Source organism: Botrytis porri, assembly GCF_014898465.1.
Source record: "Botrytis porri strain MUCL 3234 chromosome Unknown BPOR_013, whole genome shotgun sequence".
NCBI lineage: Eukaryota > Fungi > Ascomycota > Leotiomycetes > Helotiales > Sclerotiniaceae > Botrytis > Botrytis porri.
Window position 1 is genome coordinate 285,450 of NW_024066087.1, and position 23,233 is coordinate 308,682.

At 40.1% G+C, this 23,233-nt stretch overlaps 7 protein-coding genes across 7 annotated transcripts; 4 read left to right on the top strand and 3 right to left on the bottom strand.

Annotated features, from left to right (window-relative positions):
* Nucleotides 1-5,312: 5,312 nt before the first annotated feature.
* Nucleotides 5,313-6,323, bottom strand: EAF01_009021 (uncharacterized protein; the record flags this gene model as incomplete). The annotated part of the gene is made up of 3 exons (XM_038917277.1): nt 5,313-5,764; nt 5,915-6,157; nt 6,311-6,323. 3 exons carry the CDS (start codon nt 6,321-6,323, stop codon nt 5,313-5,315), a joined length of 708 nt encoding a protein of 235 aa, XP_038766882.1.
* Nucleotides 6,324-6,825: 502 nt separating this feature from the next.
* On the bottom strand, nt 6,826-8,244 carry EAF01_009022 (uncharacterized protein; the record flags this gene model as incomplete). Its single annotated transcript, XM_038917278.1, has 3 exons — nt 6,826-7,029; nt 7,079-8,023; nt 8,083-8,244. The coding sequence occupies 3 exons, from the start codon at nt 8,242-8,244 to the stop codon at nt 6,826-6,828; spliced, it is 1,311 nt and encodes a 436-aa protein (XP_038766883.1).
* A 728-nt stretch (nt 8,245-8,972) lies between these two features.
* Nucleotides 8,973-9,629, top strand: EAF01_009023 (uncharacterized protein; the record flags this gene model as incomplete). Its single annotated transcript, XM_038917279.1, has 4 exons — nt 8,973-9,014; nt 9,089-9,153; nt 9,216-9,440; nt 9,503-9,629. The coding sequence occupies 4 exons, from the start codon at nt 8,973-8,975 to the stop codon at nt 9,627-9,629; spliced, it is 459 nt and encodes a 152-aa protein (XP_038766884.1).
* Nucleotides 9,630-10,288: 659 nt separating this feature from the next.
* On the top strand, nt 10,289-13,855 carry EAF01_009024 (uncharacterized protein). The gene is made up of 3 exons (XM_038917280.1): nt 10,289-10,503; nt 10,565-12,996; nt 13,079-13,855. The coding sequence occupies exons 1-3, from the start codon at nt 10,390-10,392 to the stop codon at nt 13,320-13,322; spliced, it is 2,790 nt and encodes a 929-aa protein (XP_038766885.1). The 5' UTR covers nt 10,289-10,389; the 3' UTR covers nt 13,323-13,855.
* An 834-nt stretch (nt 13,856-14,689) lies between these two features.
* EAF01_009025 (uncharacterized protein) lies at nt 14,690-15,661 on the top strand (the record flags this gene model as incomplete). Its single annotated transcript, XM_038917281.1, has 1 exon — nt 14,690-15,661. The coding sequence occupies one exon, from the start codon at nt 14,690-14,692 to the stop codon at nt 15,659-15,661; it is 972 nt and encodes a 323-aa protein (XP_038766886.1).
* Nucleotides 15,662-17,370: 1,709 nt separating this feature from the next.
* EAF01_009026 (uncharacterized protein) lies at nt 17,371-18,387 on the top strand (the record flags this gene model as incomplete). The annotated part of the gene is made up of 2 exons (XM_038917282.1): nt 17,371-17,923; nt 18,056-18,387. The coding sequence occupies 2 exons, from the start codon at nt 17,371-17,373 to the stop codon at nt 18,385-18,387; spliced, it is 885 nt and encodes a 294-aa protein (XP_038766887.1).
* A 3,577-nt stretch (nt 18,388-21,964) lies between these two features.
* On the bottom strand, nt 21,965-22,930 carry EAF01_009027 (uncharacterized protein; the record flags this gene model as incomplete). Its single annotated transcript, XM_038917283.1, has 1 exon — nt 21,965-22,930. The coding sequence occupies one exon, from the start codon at nt 22,928-22,930 to the stop codon at nt 21,965-21,967; it is 966 nt and encodes a 321-aa protein (XP_038766888.1).
* Nucleotides 22,931-23,233: the final 303 nt, after the last annotated feature.

Here is a 23,233-nt window from a genome sequence, read left to right on the forward strand (position 1 = left end):
AATCGACTATAATGCGCGTACTTTGAGTACTTCCAACTCCAAATCCGGTTTCATCCATATTATACATATCATCTAATTCATACTTTCGCTCAATGAGACGCGTGCGAAACGCGTCAAACCAAGCCTGAATATTCTCCGGAGTTGCTTCTTTAGCCCGATTAGACTCTAATTGACGTGAATAGCATGTTTTAAGTTCTGGATGTCGTTTTTGGAATCTATAGATCCATTCGTGGCCTATAGGTGGAATTTCTGTCGAGGTAGAATTTCGAGATGACGCGACCCGAACGCGTCGAAGACGAATTTCGTCGGCCATTTCCTTCACAAACATAGGTGTAGCAGGGAATCCAGTGATGGTAAGTCGTGAAATCCATCGTACAAGAGTATTTTCTTCTGCGTTTGAAAGAATTTGAGCCATTTCGTGGGTTTGGGAACGTGTTTTCTTCCCAGCCAGCCTATCAGCTAGGGTAGACTTAGGGACTTCAAAATGCTCTGCAGCCTTTCTAATTGATTTAAATTCTTTCAATTGAAGTGAAATTATAGCCTTTTGAAGCTTCTCTTCAATTTGAGCAGATGTAGAAGGTGATTGGGTATGCATAATAAAAGTTATTGCGGTTTCAAGTTGGTGATGGGCTAAAAGTGTCCGAGTTCCCCATATGTCCGAGTTCCCCATACGTTACGTTATTAAAAATGTTAACAACATTCTTAAAAATCTATTCAAAATAGATTTACTATATAAACTAAATAAATACAAATTCTATATTATAGAAACAAAATTCTTGGGATTTATTGTATCAAGCTAAAAGCTTAAGATAAGTAAAGACAAGATTAAGGCAATACTTGAATAAAAACAGCCGATTATAATCAAGGAAGTATAATCCTTTTTAGGATTTATCAACTTTTATTAAAGATTTATTAAAAGTTATTTAAGAATTATTATACCCTTGATTATATTAATTAGAAAAGATCAAAGAAGCTTTGAATAAACCGTCAAGGTGTAGAAATCCTTCGAAACGCTTAAACAGGCAATGGCCGAGGAGTTAATACTGTTGATATTCGATCTTGAGAAGTAAATCATTATGGAGACGGACTCCTCAGATTTTGTTATAAGAGCAGTTTTGAGCCAACCAGGACAAAATGAGAAATAGCAATTAATCACATTTTATTCTTGAAAACTATTACCAGTCGAATTGAATTATGAAATATATAATAAAGAATTATTAGTGATAATTAATATATTTAAAGAATAATGAGTTTATTTAGAAGGATCAAAATATATAGTATAGGTATATATAAATTATAAGAATTTGGTTTATTTTATTATAATGAAGTAGTTAAATAGACGATAGGTCAGATAGTTAGAAATTATAGTCAATTACAATTTTAAGATTTCATATATTAAAGGATTAAAAAACGCTAGGGCTGACACTCTTAGCCGAAAACCAGAATATTAAGAAAATAAGTTGTATGAATTGTACGCTATATTCAAGAAAGAAGGCGAATCACTGGTTTACAATGTATTACAGTTTGTAGCAACATATTTATTGGAAGACAATCATTTCAGAATCAAAATCTAATTATATTATGATAAGAATGCTACAGCTATATGTATATACAAAACAATAAAATCAGGATTTACAATAGAAAACGAGATTATATACTTTCATGGAAAAGTATATATTCCAAGTCAAATGACCAAGGAATTTATAACAGAACAATATAAATTGCTGGTATACAGACATTAAGGAATTGTAAGGACATTTATAAGAATATGAGAAATCAATTACTTTCTATGAATAAGAATAATAGTTGAAGAAGTTGTTGGAAATTGTAACATCTATATATGAAACAAGTTATTACAATATGCTCTGTATGGTTAGCTTCAGACCTTAAATATGCCTTTTCAATTATGGAAATCCATTATATGGAACTTTATGGTCAAACTACTATTTTCAAAGGATCTTATTATAGAAATTAAATATAATATGATATTTAATATAATAGACAGACTAATGAAATTTATATATATAATATTATTCAAGGAAATATGAAATATTGAGCAATTAGTATATATATTCCTTAGGATTATAATAAGTATATATAGAGTATCAGATAAGATAATCTCGGATTGAGACAAGCTCTTTACCTCGAAATTCTGGATTACCTTATTAGTACTAATGGGTGTTAAAAGAAAGCTATTAATAGTTTTTCACTTATAAACCGATGGTCAGATAGAGAGGACCAATCAGATAATGGAAGTATATCTTAGATGCTATATAAATTATTAACAGGACAATTGGGTAGAGTTATTATCTATAGTATAATTTGTATATAACATATTGAAAACGGAAACTATAAAGATTACATTAGTATATGCTAATTTTAGGTTTAATCCTAAAGTATATCAAATATTGATATTATAGGAAGTTAATGTCGAATTAGCAATAATATAAGTCGAATAATTAAAAGATTTACAAGAGCAGCTTGTTCTCGATTTAAGATTTATATTTTCTAGAATAGTAGTGTACTACAATACAAAATGTAGTATAGAATCTATGCTTAAAGAGGGGGATAAAGTTTATTTGTTATAACGAAATATCGAAATTAAGAGACTAAGTAATAAACTCGATCATAGGAAACTAGGATTATTCAAGATTGATAAGGTAATAGGAACAATTAATTATCGATTGAAATTATCAGACATAATAAATATCCACCTAGTCTTCCATATATCCTTGCTCGAACCAGCACCATTAAAAGCATCAAACATATTATTTACAGAAATTAAATTAATTAATCCAAACATCATATATAATATCGAAACAATACTAAACTACAAAAACATCAGAGGTATAATCAAATACTTAATCAAATAATTAGATTATCTATATATCGAAAACTCATAGAAACCAAAAGAGAACCTCAACTATCCTAAAAAGTTAAAGACATTCCATCAACAATACCCGGATCTACCCAAAAAGAAGGAGAATCCATTGAAACAAGGATTGAAGAGTCCAAAGAAAAACCAAAATCGAAAGAATCGTCGCCAGCAACAACGGAGAAACTAGAAGCTTATTCCTTCTCCTTTTCTAGACATTCATTTTCTAATCGTTACTCCTCGGCTTCAAATTCCTCAAGGGCCTCGATAATATACAAGTCATATTGCAACATCTTACCCGCCTTTTCACAAAGAATCTTTTGTTGCCTACGAATTCTCATTCGACGAGCAAAGGCTTCTTGCTCCAGTTTTGCAGCAGCTTCTTCCTCCACTTCAAGACAAGCTTCTTTACGCTCCACACGAGCCCAATTACCAGCAGAATGAACATAAATATTACAATCACCACTTCCTACACTTTTGGTGCATTCACCACAACGAGAACTATTAGGAAGAACCCTACATTCCAGATTTTTATCAACACAACGACTACACCTAAACAGCATAATGATTCCTTTTTCTTTGGAACGAAAATAAATGTTTTTTCAACTGTTAGCAGATTTTTCAGAACAAATGGCTAGCATAATAAGAAAGCAAAAGCATTAGAGAAAGCGAACTCCTAGACGGGGAAGCTTACTTTATGAACGCTTGGGGTAAGCGCTAGGATAAGAAGGGGATAGTGTTACGATCAAGGTTGTTATATAACTAGATTGATTAAATATCATCTGACCAAGGTGTTTTATTAAGTCTTACTAAATAATGCTCAATAGAATATAATAGAAAGCAATAGGATAATAAAGAACAAAGATTTATATAAAAAAATAGGATTTTATTATAATATAAAGCTTTATATTTAAAAGAATAATTATTAATTTCATTATTATAATTACAAGAATTGTAACCAATTACAACCTTATTGAATTCCTACTTGAAGTTTAATCTAAACCATCTCGAGAGATTTCTAAACACTTCTACGTAACCCTAGAGGCAGCTCCCGTAACATATATTTAATTTTCAAAAATTCCATTTATAAATAAAGAAAGTATATAATTATAATTTTATATATAAAAAGAGCAGTATATATATTAATATAATATATGTACTAATAAACTATATTATAGGAAAAGTATTATATATTATAAATTTTTAAAAAATTCCATTTCAAAAACCTAATTATAATTTTATTAATTTTTATAATTTTAAGAAATGATTTAAATTAAAGATTCTTTATATAATTATTTCTTATATGTAAATTTTTTAAATTAATTCTTCAAATAATTAAAGAATCATAAAAACAATCAATTTATATAAGAAAATAGTATTTTTTATAAGGATTTTGTTATGAAAAAGAGTAGTATACGATAAGCCGGGGCCTCAACTCTTACTATCAAGTAGCTTAAAGTGTGAATTCTTGCCTTCATCATCTTCGTATCATTTCCAGCCATTCGATACCTAGCGACTATATTCTCAACATACAAAACAATATCGAATCATCAATACTGCTCGAAACGTACCATGTGCTTCAGTTCAAAGGTCTCCCTTATAACGACCTATTTAACACACATTTCAAAGCAGTATTTGCTGTCTAGCAGATCAATTTCTCAACTTCTCCTCCGAATTCACATTTCGGATTTTAATGTTTAATATTCAAGATCCAAGTTTTCCGAACGGAACCAACAGAGTATCTCCCAATTCGTCCAACAAATAATCTACAGATCTATGAATATTCAACACACCATCGAGGGAAGAAGCAGGTGCATCATTTAGCACTGGACGTCTTGAAGATAGATTATCGGTGAAAACCAACCTACTGTTATTATTAAATTAAGAAAAGTAACAGAATGTCAAAAGAGTACGGAAAACTCCAGAATGTATAGTAGTTTCGTATATCTACCCAGTATGTATATACATAGTAAATACAAGTGAAAACTCTGCATGTATCACTTTGGCTTCCCGCCATCCTCTGTGCATGAGTAGTAACATTAACGGGCCCTATTGGACACCCTCTTCAGAGCGTGTATGTGAGTACGAATATACTCGTATACTTCATAATTCATCCATCCAACACCGCATTCGCAATTTGTGTGAAACAATGGTGTCTTTCGTGTGGGCCTCGAAACGAGATTCCCATTTCAGTATTGAAAGCATTTTTGTTGCATATCTGGAATCTTACCCTCGTACGTCGATAGAGGAACTTTTTGAATTTCTTTCTCCTTTGCTAACGTACGTGAGCAAGCTCAAAATTGTTAATTTTCAGATACGCAACAAAACAGTTTTTATTTGCAATTAATAATAGATCCTTGTCCCAGCAAACATGTCCCTAAACTCCATCCTATCCTTCCCGAAAGATACAATTTTGAATCCTAACCAAATCACCCTATCAATTCTTCCTCCCCGACCCATTAATCGTTTTCCTTCTCTTCTCCCTCCTCGAATCATTCACCCTATTAGTCTCGCAACCACCTGTCTCGCGTTCCTCTCCGTCTTCTTTCTCGCCCCTCTTCACATCCTTCCCATTGCCAAACCATCCCCACTCCTCCATCCATGTCACCGGCGCAAATGCCATAGCCCCAAGTATACAAAACAAAGTTGCAATCCATCTCCAAAAGCTAATGATCTGTGTTCCTCCTGGCCAGAAAAACTTCACGAGTTCTGCGGATTGATAGAGGTCTTCTTGGTGCTTTACGAGGTATTTATCCTCGGAAGAGTCTTTGGCGCGAGCGAGATAAAGGATGGTGGTTAGGTATACTGTTGGATAAAAGAATGGAACGAAGAAGAGGTGAAATTGCTGATGGAGTTGGAGGAAAAGAGTTTGCGTTTCAGGGTTATATTCTAGAGTTTGATGAAGATTAGCATTGCTCCACATTGCATCACGAAGTTCGATCTCCTCGGTTTCCCTATCCTTGCCCTCCTCCATATACTCATTGCTACTGCTCCCTGCTTTTCAACTCCCTGCCAATAAGTGAATATGAGAAAACTCACCAACTCCATCCACGCCCACCACAACCCTTGGACTCAACACCTTATACCATTTATACACGCACCCTAATACCCATCTACTATTCACCTCTCCAACCACAGGTAGTCCAACAGAAGAAAAAGAAGGCACCGAGCACAGCGGATGCGAGAACGACGCGTCGGGGGTAAAGTACGCTTCGAGGGCTTGTTGTTGGGCGGAGGGAGCCCCGGAACAGAGGGTGTGGATTAGAGGTGCAATTTGTGATTCTATATTCAATGATTAGTAAAGCACCGAGTGGGAAAGCGAACGCGAGGAAGGGAGAGAAGGTACAGGAGGGCAATATAGGGCATTCGAGGAGTTATTGCGATTCTCCCAGCGTGAGGATAAGATTTCCCCAATTGTGTGCATCTTGGACTTACTTGGATCATCCATCTTGGTTGAATTCTCGAACTCTCTGATTTCACATGCGTAGTCTATCGAGTTATTTTTTATTTTTTATTTTTATTTTTTATCTTTTTCTATCGGGGTGGAAGATTTGTCGATTGGAGAATCAATGAATGGATTGCGTATCTGAAAGGAATTGAATGTCGAAACTAAACATTTGCATTGATTGCGACGATGATGTCACAAGCGAAGTGGGATAGGATAACCTTACAGTATTAGAGTTTTCAGGATCTCGGTTCCTTCCATTGACATGTGAAAAATGCCCCCTCTCCATAAAGAGGTACGCGGGAATGGACTGGGGGCTGCTTTAGACCTTTATTAGTTTCCATGTCGTTTGTGCTTCACGTGTTATTTCGATATGGAAATATTGCCAATGAGATGAATAAGCTAGCTATCATGCATGTGTGATGAATCAATGGATTCTCTTGATCTTATGTACCTACTCCCAGACCTCGAACTATTCCAAACATCATACATCATACATCATAAATCATAATTGTACGCTATCAATTCTCTGTACAACTATCGCCGTCGCCGCACCACCACCATTGCAAATCGCTGCAACACCATATTCTCCGACTTTTAATTGATGCAATAATGTTGTAAGAATTCGTGAACCCGAACTTCCGAGAGCGTGGCCAAGTGAGATTGCTCCACCAAGTAGATTAACTTTCGCATTCTCAAGTCCAAGGATCTAGATTGTGTCAGTATTCCATTGATGAGTCCGATCGAGTGGGACGAACCTTTTCGTTGGCCTTGATAACGGCTGCGAATGCCTCGTTGAACTCCCAAATTGCTACATCTTCCTTCCTGATTCCAGCTCGTTCTAAAGCAAGTGGCACTGCTTTGGCGGGAGCTACTGGGAAATCAACTGGATCAATTGCAGCATCCGCAGAGCCACAAATTCTTGCTAGTACTCTTGACCCGGTTCCATATTGTTGTGCAATGGCTTTGTTTCCCAATACCAATGCGCTAGCGCCGTCATTGAATGTCGAAGCATTGGCAGCAGTAATTGTTCCACTTCCATCTCTAACGAATGCTGGCTTTAACGAGGAAACTTTGTCAAATTTTACATCCAGGTAACCCTCATCTGTATCGATAATAGTGTCGCCCTTTCGACCTTTTACAGTTACCGGGGCAATCTCCTCTTTGAATGCGCCGACTTTCCATGCTTCTTGCGCTCGTTTATATGATTGGATAGCGTATTCGTCTTGTTGTTCTCGTGTAATTTCATATTTCTTTGCCGTGGTCTCCGCGCATACACCCATGTGAAATTGGTTGTAGACATCCCATAGCCCGTCTTTGATGAGCCCATCCTCGGCTTGTACATTTCCGAAGGGGGGAAGACTGTTAGCTCGAGGATAATAATATGGTACTCGAGACATGTTTTCCATTCCTCCTGCAATCTGCGCTTCTGCGAGACCGAGTTGAATGTTTTGTGCAGCTAACACAACAGCTTTCATTCCAGATGCGCATACCTTGTTGATTGTGACCGCTTCAACTGACGAAGGAAGACCAGCGAAAATAGCAGCTTGTCGAGCTGGAGCTTGTCCGACACCACCCTGCAATACGTTTCCCATGTATACGTCTGTGATTTTTTCGACCGGAACTTTGGATTTCTCGAGTGCAGATTTAATGGCTACAGCGCCAAGTTGAGGGGCATTTACAGTAAGAAATGATCCATTGAACTATCATCCCGTTTAGTTTTCGTCCAATTCACATGATATATGGGAATAGATCGAGTTACCTTTGCAGTAGGTGTCCTTGAGGCACTCAAAATGTATGCATCTTGAATCTCTTTTTTGGCCGAGGCACTTGAACTGAATTGCCGTTGAACTTGTGCTAACCGTGATGATGGAGATGACATCCTTAAATTTCTCATCGAAGATTTGGCAGTATGTGAAAACATGATGACTGTGTTTGAGTATTCACAAGAGAGGAGAGCGTTGAACAACCCAAAAGTCTATAGGGAAAGAAAGGAAGAAAATGTAATCTTTCAGCATCGATTGTCCCGCGGTTAGCACCGCCGGAATGTATTCCATTTACCCCAGAGTAGAATGCTCGGACCTACACGTGGGTGATTGTTCGCCAGGCACTAAACCAATTCTGCAGTAGCTTGTGATCACAATCTTCACGTGACTCTACGATAACATGACTCAATGATCCTTGCTCGAGCCTTGTTTGCGTGGCGGCTTTGGTGGACAAATCTTGCACGAAGGGGCCAAATGGGTGGTTGAATGAAAGCGGTCTATAGGCTGTACCGTACTGGGCCATTGTGAATGGAAATTCGAATCACATCAACCAAATCAACCCAAATCGTGAGATCTCACTACATCTCTGTATCACGTCCAAACCGTTCAAGTGAATTGATAAATCTTCTTGACTTTTCTAGAACCGGTCATTTCATTCTTCTCCAATCAAAACTTTCCGATAAACTCATTGCGGCAGCCCACATACACTTCCGCCGCCGGCTTTCACATCGGACACTAATATCTATCCGATAGAACTTGCTTTTCGGCATACCTCAAAGCTTATCACTCGAATAATAATAAGACATTCCCATTCATTCACGCTCAACTCGATCCAACAAGAACTCCACATCCCGACTCTTGGTTATTATTCGCACAGTTCTCCATCATGTCTACAGCTGCTCGTCGTCGCCTTATGCGAGATTTCAAGGTTAGTGGCAATCATTATCCAGGAATGGAGGGGTACCCAGATAATTGGAGGGAAACTCTAACTTTCATCTACAGCGCATGCAAACTGATCCTCCCGCTGGTGTTTCCGCATCTCCTGTTGCAGACAATGTAATGCTTTGGTTAGTCTCTCCTGAAAACAATCTAATATTCACGGACTTGATGCCAACAATGAACCTATTAGGAATGCCGTCATTATCGGTCCTGCAGATACTCCCTTTGAAGATGGAACCTTTCGACTCGTTATGACTTTCGAGGAACAATACCCAAACAAGCCTCCTGCCGTCAAGTTCATCAGCCAAATGTTTCACCCTAATGTTTACGCGACTGGAGAGTTGTGTTTAGATATTTTACAAAACAGGTGGAGTCCTACATATGATGTTGCGGCTGTTTTGACAAGTATTCAAAGGTACATATATGCTTCGCAAATGGTCTATTAGTTTCCAGATCTATGTATTAATTTCTGCATAGTCTCCTTAATGACCCAAACACTGGCTCACCCGCCAATGTCGAAGCTTCCAACTTATACAAAGACAACAGAAGAGAATACACAAAGCGTGTTAGGGAAACGGTGGAGAAGAGTTGGGAGGATAATTGATGATGGATTTTCAATCATCTGAGAAGCTCACATAATGGCCGAACTGCTTTGACGCACATTCGTCGTGATTCTTTACCTGGTCATATTTACGTTACGCCTCTTTTAATGATGACACGGCGGGGTTATGGAGTTTTCGAAAGGGCATCTATCATGGAGTTTCCCTTCACAATATGTTTATATGGTTATTTTCTCAAAGAGTTGGTCAATAGGACAACATCTTTCCTACAATGGTGTATCTCATCCAGCATTATTCGATATTTCGAAAGTATATCATCTTGTTCGGACAATCCGCTTTGCCTATCGTAGATAATGGACATGCCACATGCCATACGGTACCTATGGTAACAAAGCAAAATCGACTAAAAGTAATCACGAATTGACTTGGCAATTTTCTTTTGGTTTTCTGGATTCATCACACCGTATAAAAAGCATTCTCACTGATTCCTGATACTGTTTGACAATCATAACAACTCATTGATATTAGTTCCCCTACAAGCATATCCTAGTCATTACCGTGCAACCTTTTCTGTATGGTCGCATTGCATTGACACAAATTTATTTCTTCCGACATTGCATTGGCCTTGCGAATTACTACGCGAAGATCTTTAGCGCGATTGTGTGTCAACATCCTCCCCTTATCAACCACTGACCACAAAGCAATACTCACATACAACGTTCTTTAAAACTGCAACGACAACATAAATTCTGAGTTCGACTCTTGTACATATGGTCGTTCCGGGATAGCAACCATCTCGCGATCATGTCGAACTCTATTAAGGTTGTCTGTCGGTTCAGGCCGCAGAATCGCATTGAGAATGAGCAGGGTGCTCAACCAGTTGTAAAATTCGAGGCTGATGATACCTGCGCTCTTGATGTATGTGTCTCGTGGAACCTCACTCTTGGAAGATACTGTACTTTACTAATCTCAGAGATAGTCAAATGGAGCGGCTGGTTCTTTCACATTCGATCGTGTCTTTGGCATGAGCTCACGGCAGAAAGATATTTTCGACTTCTCTATCAAGCCCACTGTGGACGATATTCTTAACGGTTATAATGGAACGGTCTTTGCATATGGTCAAACAGGAGCGGGAAAGTCTTATACTATGATGGGAACAAATCTTGAAAATGATGATGGCAGAGGTGTTATTCCCAGAATTGTGGAGCAAATATTCGCCAGCATTCTGTCCAGTCCAGGTACGATCGAATATACAGTGAGAGTCAGCTACATGGAAATCTATATGGAACGCATTAGAGATTTGCTACAGCCACAGAACGACAATCTGCCAATCCACGAAGAAAAGAATAGAGGTGTTTACGTTAAAGGCTTATTGGAGGTTTATGTTTCAAGTGTTCAAGAAGTCTACGAAGTTTTGAAAAGAGGAGGGGATGCAAGAGTGGTAGCTTCGACCAACATGAACGCAGAGTCTTCTCGATCACATTCTATATTCGTTATAACGATCACACAAAAGAACGTTGAAACCGGGTCGGCAAAGAGCGGTCAACTTTTCTTGGTCGATTTGGCTGGTAGTGAAAAGGTCGGAAAGACTGGTGCTAGTGGACAGACCTTGGAGGAGGCAAAGAAGATCAACAAGAGTTTGAGTGCTCTTGGTATGGTTATCAACAATCTGACAGACGGCAAATCATCGCACATTCCTTATCGAGACTCGAAACTTACCAGAATTTTACAAGAGAGTTTAGGAGGAAATAGTAGGACAACACTTATTATCAACTGCTCGCCTAGTAGTTACAATGCCGAGGAAACCCTGAGTACTCTGAGATTTGGTATGCGAGCAAAGGCAATCAAGAATAAGGCCAAGGTCAATGCAGAGCTCAGTCCAGCGGAACTCAAAGCCTTACTTAGGAAGGCTCAATCTCAAGTCACTACCTTTGAAACCTATGTTTCTACACTTGAGGGAGAAGTTCAACTATGGCGTAAGGGCGAATCTGTACCAAAGGAGCAATGGGCACCCCCTCTCGCAGGCGTTAGTGGGACAAAAGCAGCAGCAGCCCAGGCACCCCGGCCATCTACACCTTCACGTCTCGCAACAGAAAGTCGTGCAGAGACACCGGTGACAGAAAGGTCCGCTACTCCAGGTATACCAATAGACAAGGACGAGAGAGAAGAATTTTTACGACGTGAAAATGAACTTCAAGATCAGATAACGGAAAAGGAAACTCAAATTGCGGCTGCAGAAAAGACCTTGCGAGATACCAAAGAGGAACTCACTTACCTAAAGGAGCGGGACACCAAGGTCAACAAGGATAACGAGAAACTTACTAGTGAAGCAAACGAATTCAAGATGCAACTTGAGCGATTAGCATTCGAGAGTAAAGAGGCACAAATTACCATGGATAGTTTGAAAGAAGCCAACGCCGAACTGACCGCAGAGCTCGATGAACTCAAACAGCAATTGCTTAATGTAAAAATGAGCGCCAAAGAATCGACTGCTGCCTTGGATGAGAAGGAGAAGAGAAAGGCCGAAAAGATGGCACAAATGATGGCTGGATTTGATCTCGGCGGAGATGTTTTCAGTGAGAACGAAGCGACCATCAAGAAGGTCATTGATCAAATTGACTCTCTACATGAGCAAAGTTCTGCCGGGGAAGCCATTCCCCCTGATGAGTTTGAAGAATTGAAGGCGAAACTAGTCGAGACTCAGGGCATTGTTCGACAGGCGGAACTTTCAATGTTTGGTTCATCATCGAATGATGCCAATGTAAAGCGCCGAGAAGAGTTAGAGCAACGTCTTCAGGTCCTCGAGCAAGAATACGAAGACCTTCTCGAACGCAACTTAGGCGAAGGGGATGTTGCTGAGATCAAGAAGCGTCTCGAGAAAGCATACTCCAACAATCAAGATATCAAGGTCGAATTAGTGGAAGACCTCAAGAAAGAGGTCGCTCAAAAGTCGGCTGAGATTGAAAAGTTCAAGGCTGTGAATGAAGACTTGCAACAAAGAGTCAAGTCAGGCAGCTCATCCAATGGTACAGCACCAGGCTCAGCTAGCGGCAAGACTGTTCAACAACAGATCGCCGAATTCGACGTGATGAAGAAGAGTTTGATGCGGGACTTGCAAAATCGTTGTGAACGTGTTGTCGAACTAGAAATCTCCCTCGATGAGACTCGCGAACAATATAACAACGTTCTCCGTTCGTCTAACAACAGAGCCCAACAAAAGAAGATGGCTTTCTTGGAGAGAAATCTTGAACAATTGACTCATGTTCAGAGGCAATTGGTTGAACAAAACGGCAGCTTGAAGAAAGAAGTTGCCATTGCTGAGAGGAAGTTGATTGCAAGGAATGAACGGATTCAGAGTTTGGAGAGTCTGTTACAAGATTCGCAAGAGAAACTGACTACTGCCAGTCACAGGTTCGGATTCCCTTTTTACTTCCGCTTCTCTGTCCGATTGTTTTCCATTATACAACAATAGCATTACTAACATTGACCTTAGATTCGAAGCCCAACTTTCAGCGGTAAAAGAACGACTCGAAGCTGCCAAGGCAGGCAGTACCCGTGGACTAGGCTCACCTACGGGTGGATTTAGCTTCGGTGGCGCCGGAAGCCGAATTGCCAAACCACTGAGAGGAGGTGGTGGTGACGCGCAAATTCCAATTATCGGAAACTTGCAAAACTCGGACACAGGAAGCACCGGGAACACAAAGAGGAGTTCATGGTTTTTCTCGGGGCAGAAATAAACGAATAAGCCCTAGTGGAGATTCAAGTAAAGAAGATTTATTGGAGCGGACTGGGGAGCTTATGGTGTAATTGGATTTAGCCTGAGGATATTACCTATTGTCGTGGAATGATTGAATGAGATAAGGGAGTTTGGTGGTGGTGGCATTGCGAGAAAGAGTGAGGGGAGTTGGGGAAACGGATATAGATACGGAGGGGCAGTGGATGAATAAAGAAAAGAAAGAAGTGACGAGCAACGAAGATTATAAAGAATAGATGAGACTTATGTATACCCACGCTTTCTTGTTTCAGTACTTTTATTTTCTTGATTGATGGGAGCACGAAATGTGAGGGATCAATTGAGTAAGCTTTTGATATTGGATTGAATGGGTAGGGGAATGGAGATAGCAACCGTTAGAAATCCACGAAGCTAAAAATGGACTCCGGAGACCTTTTCTTACCAACATTTACATTTTGATATCACTTCCCCATTCTCTTGAAGAGGTCTCCGATGCAGCAATATCAGATAGGGAATTGTTTGACGAGCAGATGGCGGTTCTGTGGCGGTACGGTCAGATAACGAACATTCCTCGTAGAACTGTCTAGATTGATCATGATTGCGCTTCGACCGAAGCGCTTTGAATTCACAATTATAAGTTAGAGCCTTAAAATGATAACCTTATTATTATTAATCCACTTAAAAGCAAACCTTAACAAAAGCCGACAAGAGCTAACCTCACATGACTAAGCAAATCAACATCATCCAACCGCCTCAAGTGAAACGTTCGATAATGTGACGGTAAATCTCGACTTTCTTTTTCCATTTCTTTCCTCTCACCCATACAAAATCCATCTATCTGCACAATGCAAGACCGCCCTCCCTCTGTAAGGCACAAGTGAATCTATGGCCTATGAATCCCGAACGGGTCTCGTGTCCCGATCATGCAACTATCATACTAGCCATACCTGGTTCAGTGAGTTCACGGTATTGTCCAACCCGAGCAGCAACAAGTACTTTACTCTCCTTGCTTTCTTTGACGGAAAATTTTCCTTTCCTTTTCTTTCCTTGAATCGAATACTTCTGTGTTTCTGTTCTCTTTCGCTCAAGCGTATCGTCGGGAGAATTCACCGTCACTCGTTCGTTATCGTTCTCGTTGGTAATTTGCAATCTATCCCACTCTTTTACATTCATTGATTGTATCGTGGAATTTGACCGAGAGTTGTACGTCGTTTGCAGGTAACACTTCGCTTTCCGATCAAGTTGGTTCAGTTTGACTTCCAATTATTTGATTTAATATCTGTTTCAAACCCAGTACACACATACCAATCTTAGGTTGTACATCATATATTTGATACACCACTAATACGACGACTCATACATACAAACAAGATGCGTCATCAACTTCTGATCGCATTTATTGCGCCTGCAGCATTGGCGGCAGCATCCGTACTCAAGTCTCGCGGTGAGTGTCAATCAGGATACACCCTTTGTTCTCCAGCCGGAGCGACAACTGCCACTACCCCACAAATCGGCGATTCCGATTTCGTGAATCTATTCCAAGACATCGTTCTCTCCTCTTTGCCTGCAAGCAAACGATCGCTTTCTTCCGCCTCGGAGCATAGTATCGAAGAACGCGACTCGGCTTCATTATGCTGCGTATCTTCTTTAACATGTCTCACCATGCACTCCCTAAACATTCCTTTTTGTTACGATCAATTCACAACCAACTATTATCTTCCAGATGATAGCTATGGAACTGTAGTAGGAGGATCATACAGTTCTTCTTCGGGTGCTACCGCCAATTTGGATTCGGGGGATTATACAGATAAAGATGGAACAACAGGAAATATCTACAGTAGCAACAGCGCTGCCAAGCCCAATACTGCTACTCTCCCCATGCCATCCCAATTCACCGCTAGTGGAGTGGGTAGCGCCATCCCCGCATCGGCTTTAGGTGGAGTTACAGTCACTTACACGACGACGCTTCCTGCCAGTACCATTCCCGCTACTACGATTCCCGCGACTACCGTTCCGCAAAGTATTTCTCAGCAGACGATTTCAGTTTCGACCACAATCACAACTTCAATTGGAGGAAACAAAGTCGTTAATACGGAGATTCAGATAGAGACTACGGAGACTACTATTCCAGGAACAACGAGGAGTGCTAGCACGAGGGCGGCGAGTACGGTCAGTGAAATTGTGGCTACGGTTACAACAGTTGTGGCGAGTGATAGTGCTTCTGCGCTGACTGCAAGTGCAACGGCTAGTGCGACTAGGAATAGCGGTGTGGGAAGACCGGGGGTGGAAGTTGGAGTTGCGGGGATTATGGGGATGGTAGGTCTTGTTACGTTGGTCCTGTGAGTATGAGAATGAGCATCATGATGGAGGCTACGTTTTAATGAATTCTTGGGGATGGGACGGGGAAATACAACGGGTATGGAATGGAGGATAATATATGGATATGATACGATACCTTAACGTTAATGGCGAATATGGATATAGCTTGCCTGCTTATAAGATAGGAGTCTGAGTGTGTGCGAAGGTTTTCATTCGAGATTTTACATATCTTTTTCTTCTTCTGGGAGATTTATGAGGGTCATCTGTGATGTATGTGATGTTACGTGTATCGATGATTTGAATGGTTTCCTTTTCTCTTGAGGAGTTATCGCGGATCTGCACATCGAATGTGCATGGTTCTGGAACAAATTGGGGGACTTGGGAGATGGAGTAAGTATTCGATCTTCTAGAGTCAAAATAGTAATCTATGGAATTTTTCAATGTCTGGGATTTATTGTTTGTGTTTGCGAGATGGTCCGGCGGTCTTGGTAAGGTATGTAGGTGATAGTTGTTATATTCGATTTTGTATTGAAAATGCTCAACTCCAATTTTGTCGATGTACGTTGTTGCTCTAAGACCATTAGACACTAGTAAAGTCTTCGAATTACCATACTCTCAATTACTATCATATCTAATCTAGTCTTTGGATGTGTTGCTGGCTTCCTCGATGGATTGGGTTTAAGGTAGTTTGCCCTGAAATGCTATGTTAGTACGATGAGCTAAAAGTAGCAGGAAAAGAGTTTCAGGACGTGGTCCACAACATCGAACATCAGATTGAGCACTGGATCATGTGAAGTGATTCAAGCCTGAGAATTTTGATCAATAGTAGTTGAAGGTTTCTGATTGGGTATAGTTCAACCTCATTATAGCATCGAAGCTCAGGCTTAATCGTATGATTGTAGGAGCCTCTACTCCCCCCCAAACGAGCTTCTCTGTCATTCCGATAATCCATGGAGATCCTTTACATTTTTAAGTTTCAGACTCTATGTGTAATGCACACATGCTAAAATAGCATCTTAAGTATTAGTAAAAAGTTCAACAAATTCATAGATCACGTTTTGAACACATGTCCTGAAATGAGGTATATAAAAGATCCTACATTTTTGGATTGTATCGTATCAAGTTAGACTTCCTCCATTCTGGGGTTAACTTGGAACTAGTTGGAAAATCTAAGTCTTCATTAATCATTCTATCTTCTCCTCTTGATAAATGTACCTACTTTCATCATCAAACGTGAATTTAGATGACAAGTAGGAGTTGAGAGAGAAGTCCAAGGTAATATCTCGCGAAAGTAGTGGTCGATCTTTGCTTTAGCCCGCTAAGCTCTCATTCATGACGAACGAGATCTTCCTCTAAAAGACTTTTTACTTTGTTACAACTTGAGAGAAAACTTCGCAATGTTTTAATTTTCTTTCCTCTTCTTTTTCAATCTAGATAAATTTCAAAGATAATTTGATACTTGTTTTTATAATCTTTCATAGAAGAAATATTTGATTATTTCATGCGCAGAACTATTAAACGCATTTCCCAATCTCAATGGATAAGTCAAGCCAAGAAACTACTATTCCCTCAATGCATGCCGTCCGATCAATAGAAGAAGTGAAAAACTTCACCAAATTCGCATCCCTCCCTGACGAGGTTAAGCTTTCGATCTGGGAATCGCCGTCGTTGCCATTCCACCTCGAGTCATCGAGTTTGAAGCAAATCTTCCGAAATCCGATGGGAGACACATCATGACCCAAATAGGAACTGGTTGTGCAACGAAGATTCACCGATATGACGATGATGAGTTTCCAATCATAGACTACCACGGCCGTCTTACTTTTCGGTGTGCCTTTTCGACCGGGTTCCAATATGCTAATGGAAGCCCCCCTGCTCTCTTACACACCACCCATATATCTCGAAAGATAGCACTCAAATCCTATCAGTCTTGCTTCTCCTCCTTCCTAAAACGACCTATTTACTACAATTCCGAGAAAGATCTTGTTTATATCAATAGATTGAACAATGCGAAAAGGGATATCACTCATGGAAAGAATCCTTTCGAAAGGGCATCTGAAGAGGACAAGAAGCGGATTATCCACTTGGCTTTCAATTATGATAACCTGCACATGGATTCAAACCCCTGGCTCGAATCTTTCACCAGATATTTGGTCCAGCATTTGGGAAATTTTCGCTTGATAACTTTTCTTCTGCGTAAATCAGCGATCAAGAATTTGCAAGACAACAAGGCTCACGAGGATGGGATATTCGTTTTGAACGACAAAGTCCTGGATAGAGTCAGCAGTGATGGAACTAAGATTTATGGAGATCTCGATACAGATGAGGAGTTGGAGAAAGAGGAGGAAGTGGAGAAGGAGGATGAGGAGAAATTCTTTGAGGCTTTTAGCGACATTGATGATAATGCCTAAATTTCAGGCCACTTTGATAGTCCAGGCGGACATGTCGATGGTGACCTCACGGTTGCAGATAATGGTAATGATAGCGACGACAAAATTCCGAGCTATGGCAGCGAGACTGACTTTGAAGATTTCTGCCTTCATACTGCTACGGCATATCGTGAGTATAATGGTCTAGAGGAGACGTCAGAAGAACCACAGAGAGATTGGAAATTGGCAAGGTGGGAATGGTGGAAGCCTATATGGGATGAATTTCTCATTGAAAGGGATGAACGTCCAGTTTTTGGCGATGTTGCTTTTCCAGAAGAAGAGCTTCTACATAATCCTGATTGGACGGTTCCCCGTGTGTAGCTCACAGGTTTCGAGGAAATGGGCTGCCCGATATCGGATTACTATTATAAGCATTGCATTTACCTGGAGGAGGAATTTGTTTGTGACTGCGAATCCAATTATGATTATGCGATGCTCGAATCTTCTGACTAGGAGGGTTATAATTCTAATGCTGAAGAAGATTTGTAGGAATCTGGATACGGTAATCAAGAGGATGGCGGTGGTAGTACTGAGCATGATTTGGTGGAAGATACTCTGGCTTCTACTCTTCTCAACATTTCGCTCTGAAAGCTCATGATCCTTAGTTCTCGCTACCTTCAATTGCTTAAGGAAGAAATAGAATGATAGAAGAAGGGAAGGAGATGAATTAAACTTTTGGTCATCAGATATATCTTCATTCCATCAATTTGACCAATGGTCATTCCTGTGATTACATCTGAAATAGATAGAGAGATAGCTAATAAGTGTGAGAACAAAATTAATGTAATCTAATTCCAATTATGACTTGAATCTTTCATTCGCGTTGTGGGACTTATGATTTGAGAATGTGAATCTGAACTCAGTACATCCTTGACAAATACCTATCTCCGCCTGGGGTCAAAAATGACCATAAGTCCAACGGTGTCAGGACTGAAGCTGAAGAGGAGAAAAAATAAAGAAGAAATTAGGGACGAATGAAAGAGGATAATCTTATCTCTGATCTCTTTTATCTCCTTTTACAAATAATCGAAATAGTTTGTTATTACATGATACAAAATGCCAACGGGCTAAAATTCTTGACCTTTCTCTTTCCTCTTCCCTCCTGTTTCTTTTTTCCGTTTTCTATTTGATCTCATATTGCAGGATGTGAGACTAGAATAGATAGATACTTAAGGATTTGATTGTCTCAAGAATGGTTACTTGAGATTGATTCACGAGTTATTGGAGCCTTTTTTTGGTTTCCATCTCATTCTATTTGATAATCCTATATTCTATCCCCTACTCTCTGATCAACCAGCCATACCATCCCGTTCAATTCCATCCTTCAATTCCCTATCAATTATCCCATAGCGAGATCTACAGAAACCTCCCACCAAACAACTATCTACAAATCCGTATTCTACACTTCCGTGTAATCTCATTCCAGCGAAACATCAAAAACCCGTGCATCATGACCATTCGAATTGTTTCGTAGATCTCGCTAAACCCCTCGAGGAGAAGACGCGGCGATGAAAACCGAAATGAAACAAACGATACAATTGAATTTACCTAAACCTTAAGAGATTCTCTGCTTGCCAATCAGATTCAAATCATTTGACTTCGCCTCTGGAACTCCCTATGTTAATCCCGACACTTGGATACTATAGCCATTAGAACTCTGTACCAGCGCCATGTCCTTTCGTCCGCTATATGCTACTAGACTAGCTTTCCAATGAAGACATCAAATGGAGTCTTCTAAAAAGTTGTCTTGTATGTATTTGGTCTTCTTCATCTTGCCTAGTTTTGATTGTTAAGAATTGATCCAGGTATTATGTATGTTGAATGACATCTACATGCCAAGTGAAATTTATACCTAGTAAAAATCTGTACGAATGATTGTAGACCTCGAAAGTCTGGACGCCTCAATACTCACTCAAAGAGGTCAAATCATAGACTAAGTTCCCTGATTGTGAGACAGCAGTTGGTTGGAATGTTGGTTAATAAGATAGAAACATTTGCTGTGATAATAAAAGACGAATGAAGACGATCAATCTACTCGATGAGTGAAAGATGAGTAGATCAATTTGAGAGCCATTGATGAGTACTCTAAAATGAGTCTCTAGAGGCACCATTAATTAGGCTTTTTCAATAGAAAGCCACGAGGGAGCCTTGTTGTATATTTATAGCTCTCCGCTTACAAGGAAAGTTTCGACAATGTTTAACAGACATATGTTTCAAGAAATCTTTCGAATATAGAGATGAAATTAAATTATTACTTGACTAGCTATATGAAAGGGTCTTTCTCAAACATCCAAAAAGAATATGAGAAAAACAAATGTTTCCTATCCGGTGCTTTCCGAACCTATGCCTCTACCGCTTCCCCAGTATAAACTTTTAGACCCAGCAACTGCCCGATTCGATATCATGAGTTCTTTGGCCGATGACATTCTAGAAAGAGGTTTAAAATACAACTCCTCACATGAAATCACTCTCTAGATCCATGAGAAACCCTGATGCTATCCTCTTTCCTGAAGCTCGTCTCGATATCATTATTATACCCACTCAGCTACATTCGAAACAAGCTTATAAGTGCTAAAAAGATACATCCACTCTGATACCAGGCGAATAGCTCTCCAAGTCCTTATGTGCCAAGATAAATATCGCTTCCTTTGGAGACCTCGAGAATGCATGCAGTGACATAAACAAGCAGAGATAGATATCCCAATTACCTCCCCCACTTTAAGTCAACAAAACGGGCGTGGGGGTGAAGAAGAAGTGAAGTGTATCTTCAGAATCAACGTAGCTTAGTACGCATGGTTATCCTCATCATAAATCCCAACAAGACGGTCATCCTGGAACCTACTATATTCAATGAGAGTAACCGAAACACCAACAATTTTCCTCTCCTTCCCGATAGCGATAAACTCGCCTAACCGAGGGTGACCTCGGAAGTAATAATCGGTAAAATCAACAGAGTGGATCGTCCGCATTCCCGATATTGACGCGTTAGCAGACATGATTAGGCTTAGAAGAGTATAGACTTATTCTTTTCAGATGCAACAGTAATTTCTTAGCCGTTAATCGCGGATCCCGGCACATTACCAGATTACATATAGTTGACACATACCCCGCACCCCACATCTGCAATACCACCACGCCACCATCTTATTTTTTCTTCTAGACTATCGAATATTTTCTGACTGTATTTTTAACAGCTCGAATCATCGAGCCTGTAGACAATGCACGAGTCATGATAAGCCCTCTTCTCACGACAACAGGGGAAATAAGATAGAAACTCTGGTGGTCAGGCAGGTCACCCACCTCTCACCATTTCGCCACATCTCTAGCTCTTTCATCCGCTGCAAACGAATACACCCACGACGCTCCATGGTCTTCTCAAGATTCTACTACGTACCTAGTTTCCACTCGGTTTACAAAGCTGTTCTTCAGTTATTTATTCTCGCCATAATTCGAACGATATAGTCATGTAATTGGAAGACTGGCTTTACACCCCTACACTACCATATTCCGAATGCACCGAGACAAAAGTGGCGTAAGATTGAAACATGGATCCTATAGATCTTTGGATGATTGTGGCGTGCTCAATTTGAATGAACGATAATCTAATATTCAGGAGGTAACTCGGATGCCAACCTCTAGGGAGTATGTGACTTGAATTGTGCTTATGATCCTCTTAAGACGACAGGCTCGCAAGTAAGAAGGATTCTGAACATAAGGATACACTCTGTAGTAAACTTTCAAATGATATGAAAAAGGCAGTTTATGCTTTGCATTCTAATGTTCTGTTCCTCTCCAAGTCGCTAGACAAGTCAAGATGTTGTTTTTTCACATGTCAAGCTGTTTGAAATAAAAGTGCTTACAAAATATTTTTCTATTCCATTTCTTCAACTCAGTCAGACTAAAGAGTTTTCTCCAACTCAAGCAATTCTGAAAACTCTTCATTCATTGCTGCCAATGCTTTCTTCTCGGGTAGTGCACATGGCTTCCTAGGTAATCCACCATATCCGTAATACCTCTCCAATGCAACTTTTACACTAACAAAACCCCCCTTGATAGCAACCCAATCTCCTCTTGCAACAATTGCTTGCAGCTCTCTTGCCTCTTCTAGCTTTCCCTCTTTGAATAATCTCATGACTTTCACACAAGCTTTTGGTGCTAAGTTTGCCAATCCAGCTATGACTCCATCACCTCCTACTACCATAGTTTGCAAAATAAAATCTGCAGAACCACCAGCGGTGAGGAAGGATGGTTTGGCAGACGTGGCGATTCGTGCTAACTTTCCGGTGTTGCCACATGTGAGTTTCACACCCACAATATTTGAATGAGCAGAAAGGGTAAGGATGACATCGGAACTAAGATCTAGCCCTCCTTGTGCGGCAGGATAGTTGTATATGATAATGGGGATTGGACTTGCATCCGCAACTTGCGTGAAGAAATCCAATATGAGTTGTGGGTTCAAGAGTGATGCGTAATAACTGGGTGGAAGAATAATTGCATAGTCTCCGCCTGATTCTTTAGCTTCTCTGCACAGTTCGACTGTTTCCTTAACCGATTGGGTACCGCAGCCTACGATAACCGGCATAGATGAGGCACCTGCTTCATCGAGAGCTTTGCGTGTAGTCGAGGTGATAAGCGAGCGTTCGGAATGTGCGAGGTGGACTGCTTCGCCATTTGAGCCATGAACAACAAGGCCTGCAACTCCGGAAGTGGCAAGTCTGGAAGCGTGTTTAGCGACTGATGAGGTGTCAACTTCTTCAGATTCTGGATGGAAGAATGCAACAGTAGGAACATAGACTCCTGGCACCAATGTACGATGCCCACTTGCAAAGCCATTGCCATTCGTATAGGATTGTGAGGCAGTCATTGTTTAGATTGTGTTCAAAATTCGAGATATTGGACGATATCAGAGGGACGGTTTCAAACTAATGCTCGACTGGAGAATTTGGGATGAAAACGAAATAAATAGAAGGAAAAACATTTTAAATATGGAAGGAGTAAGTGTGAGTCTAAAATTAGCTTCTATAGACTGAAATTGGAACTATCCATATCCCAGATCTTATTCACCGCTTACGTACAAAGATACCAGAGTGAAAGGTCTGATCAGAAAGCATCTCAACAAATTATAATCCAGCAATAATCCAACAAACTCGCAATATTTGTAGCTCAA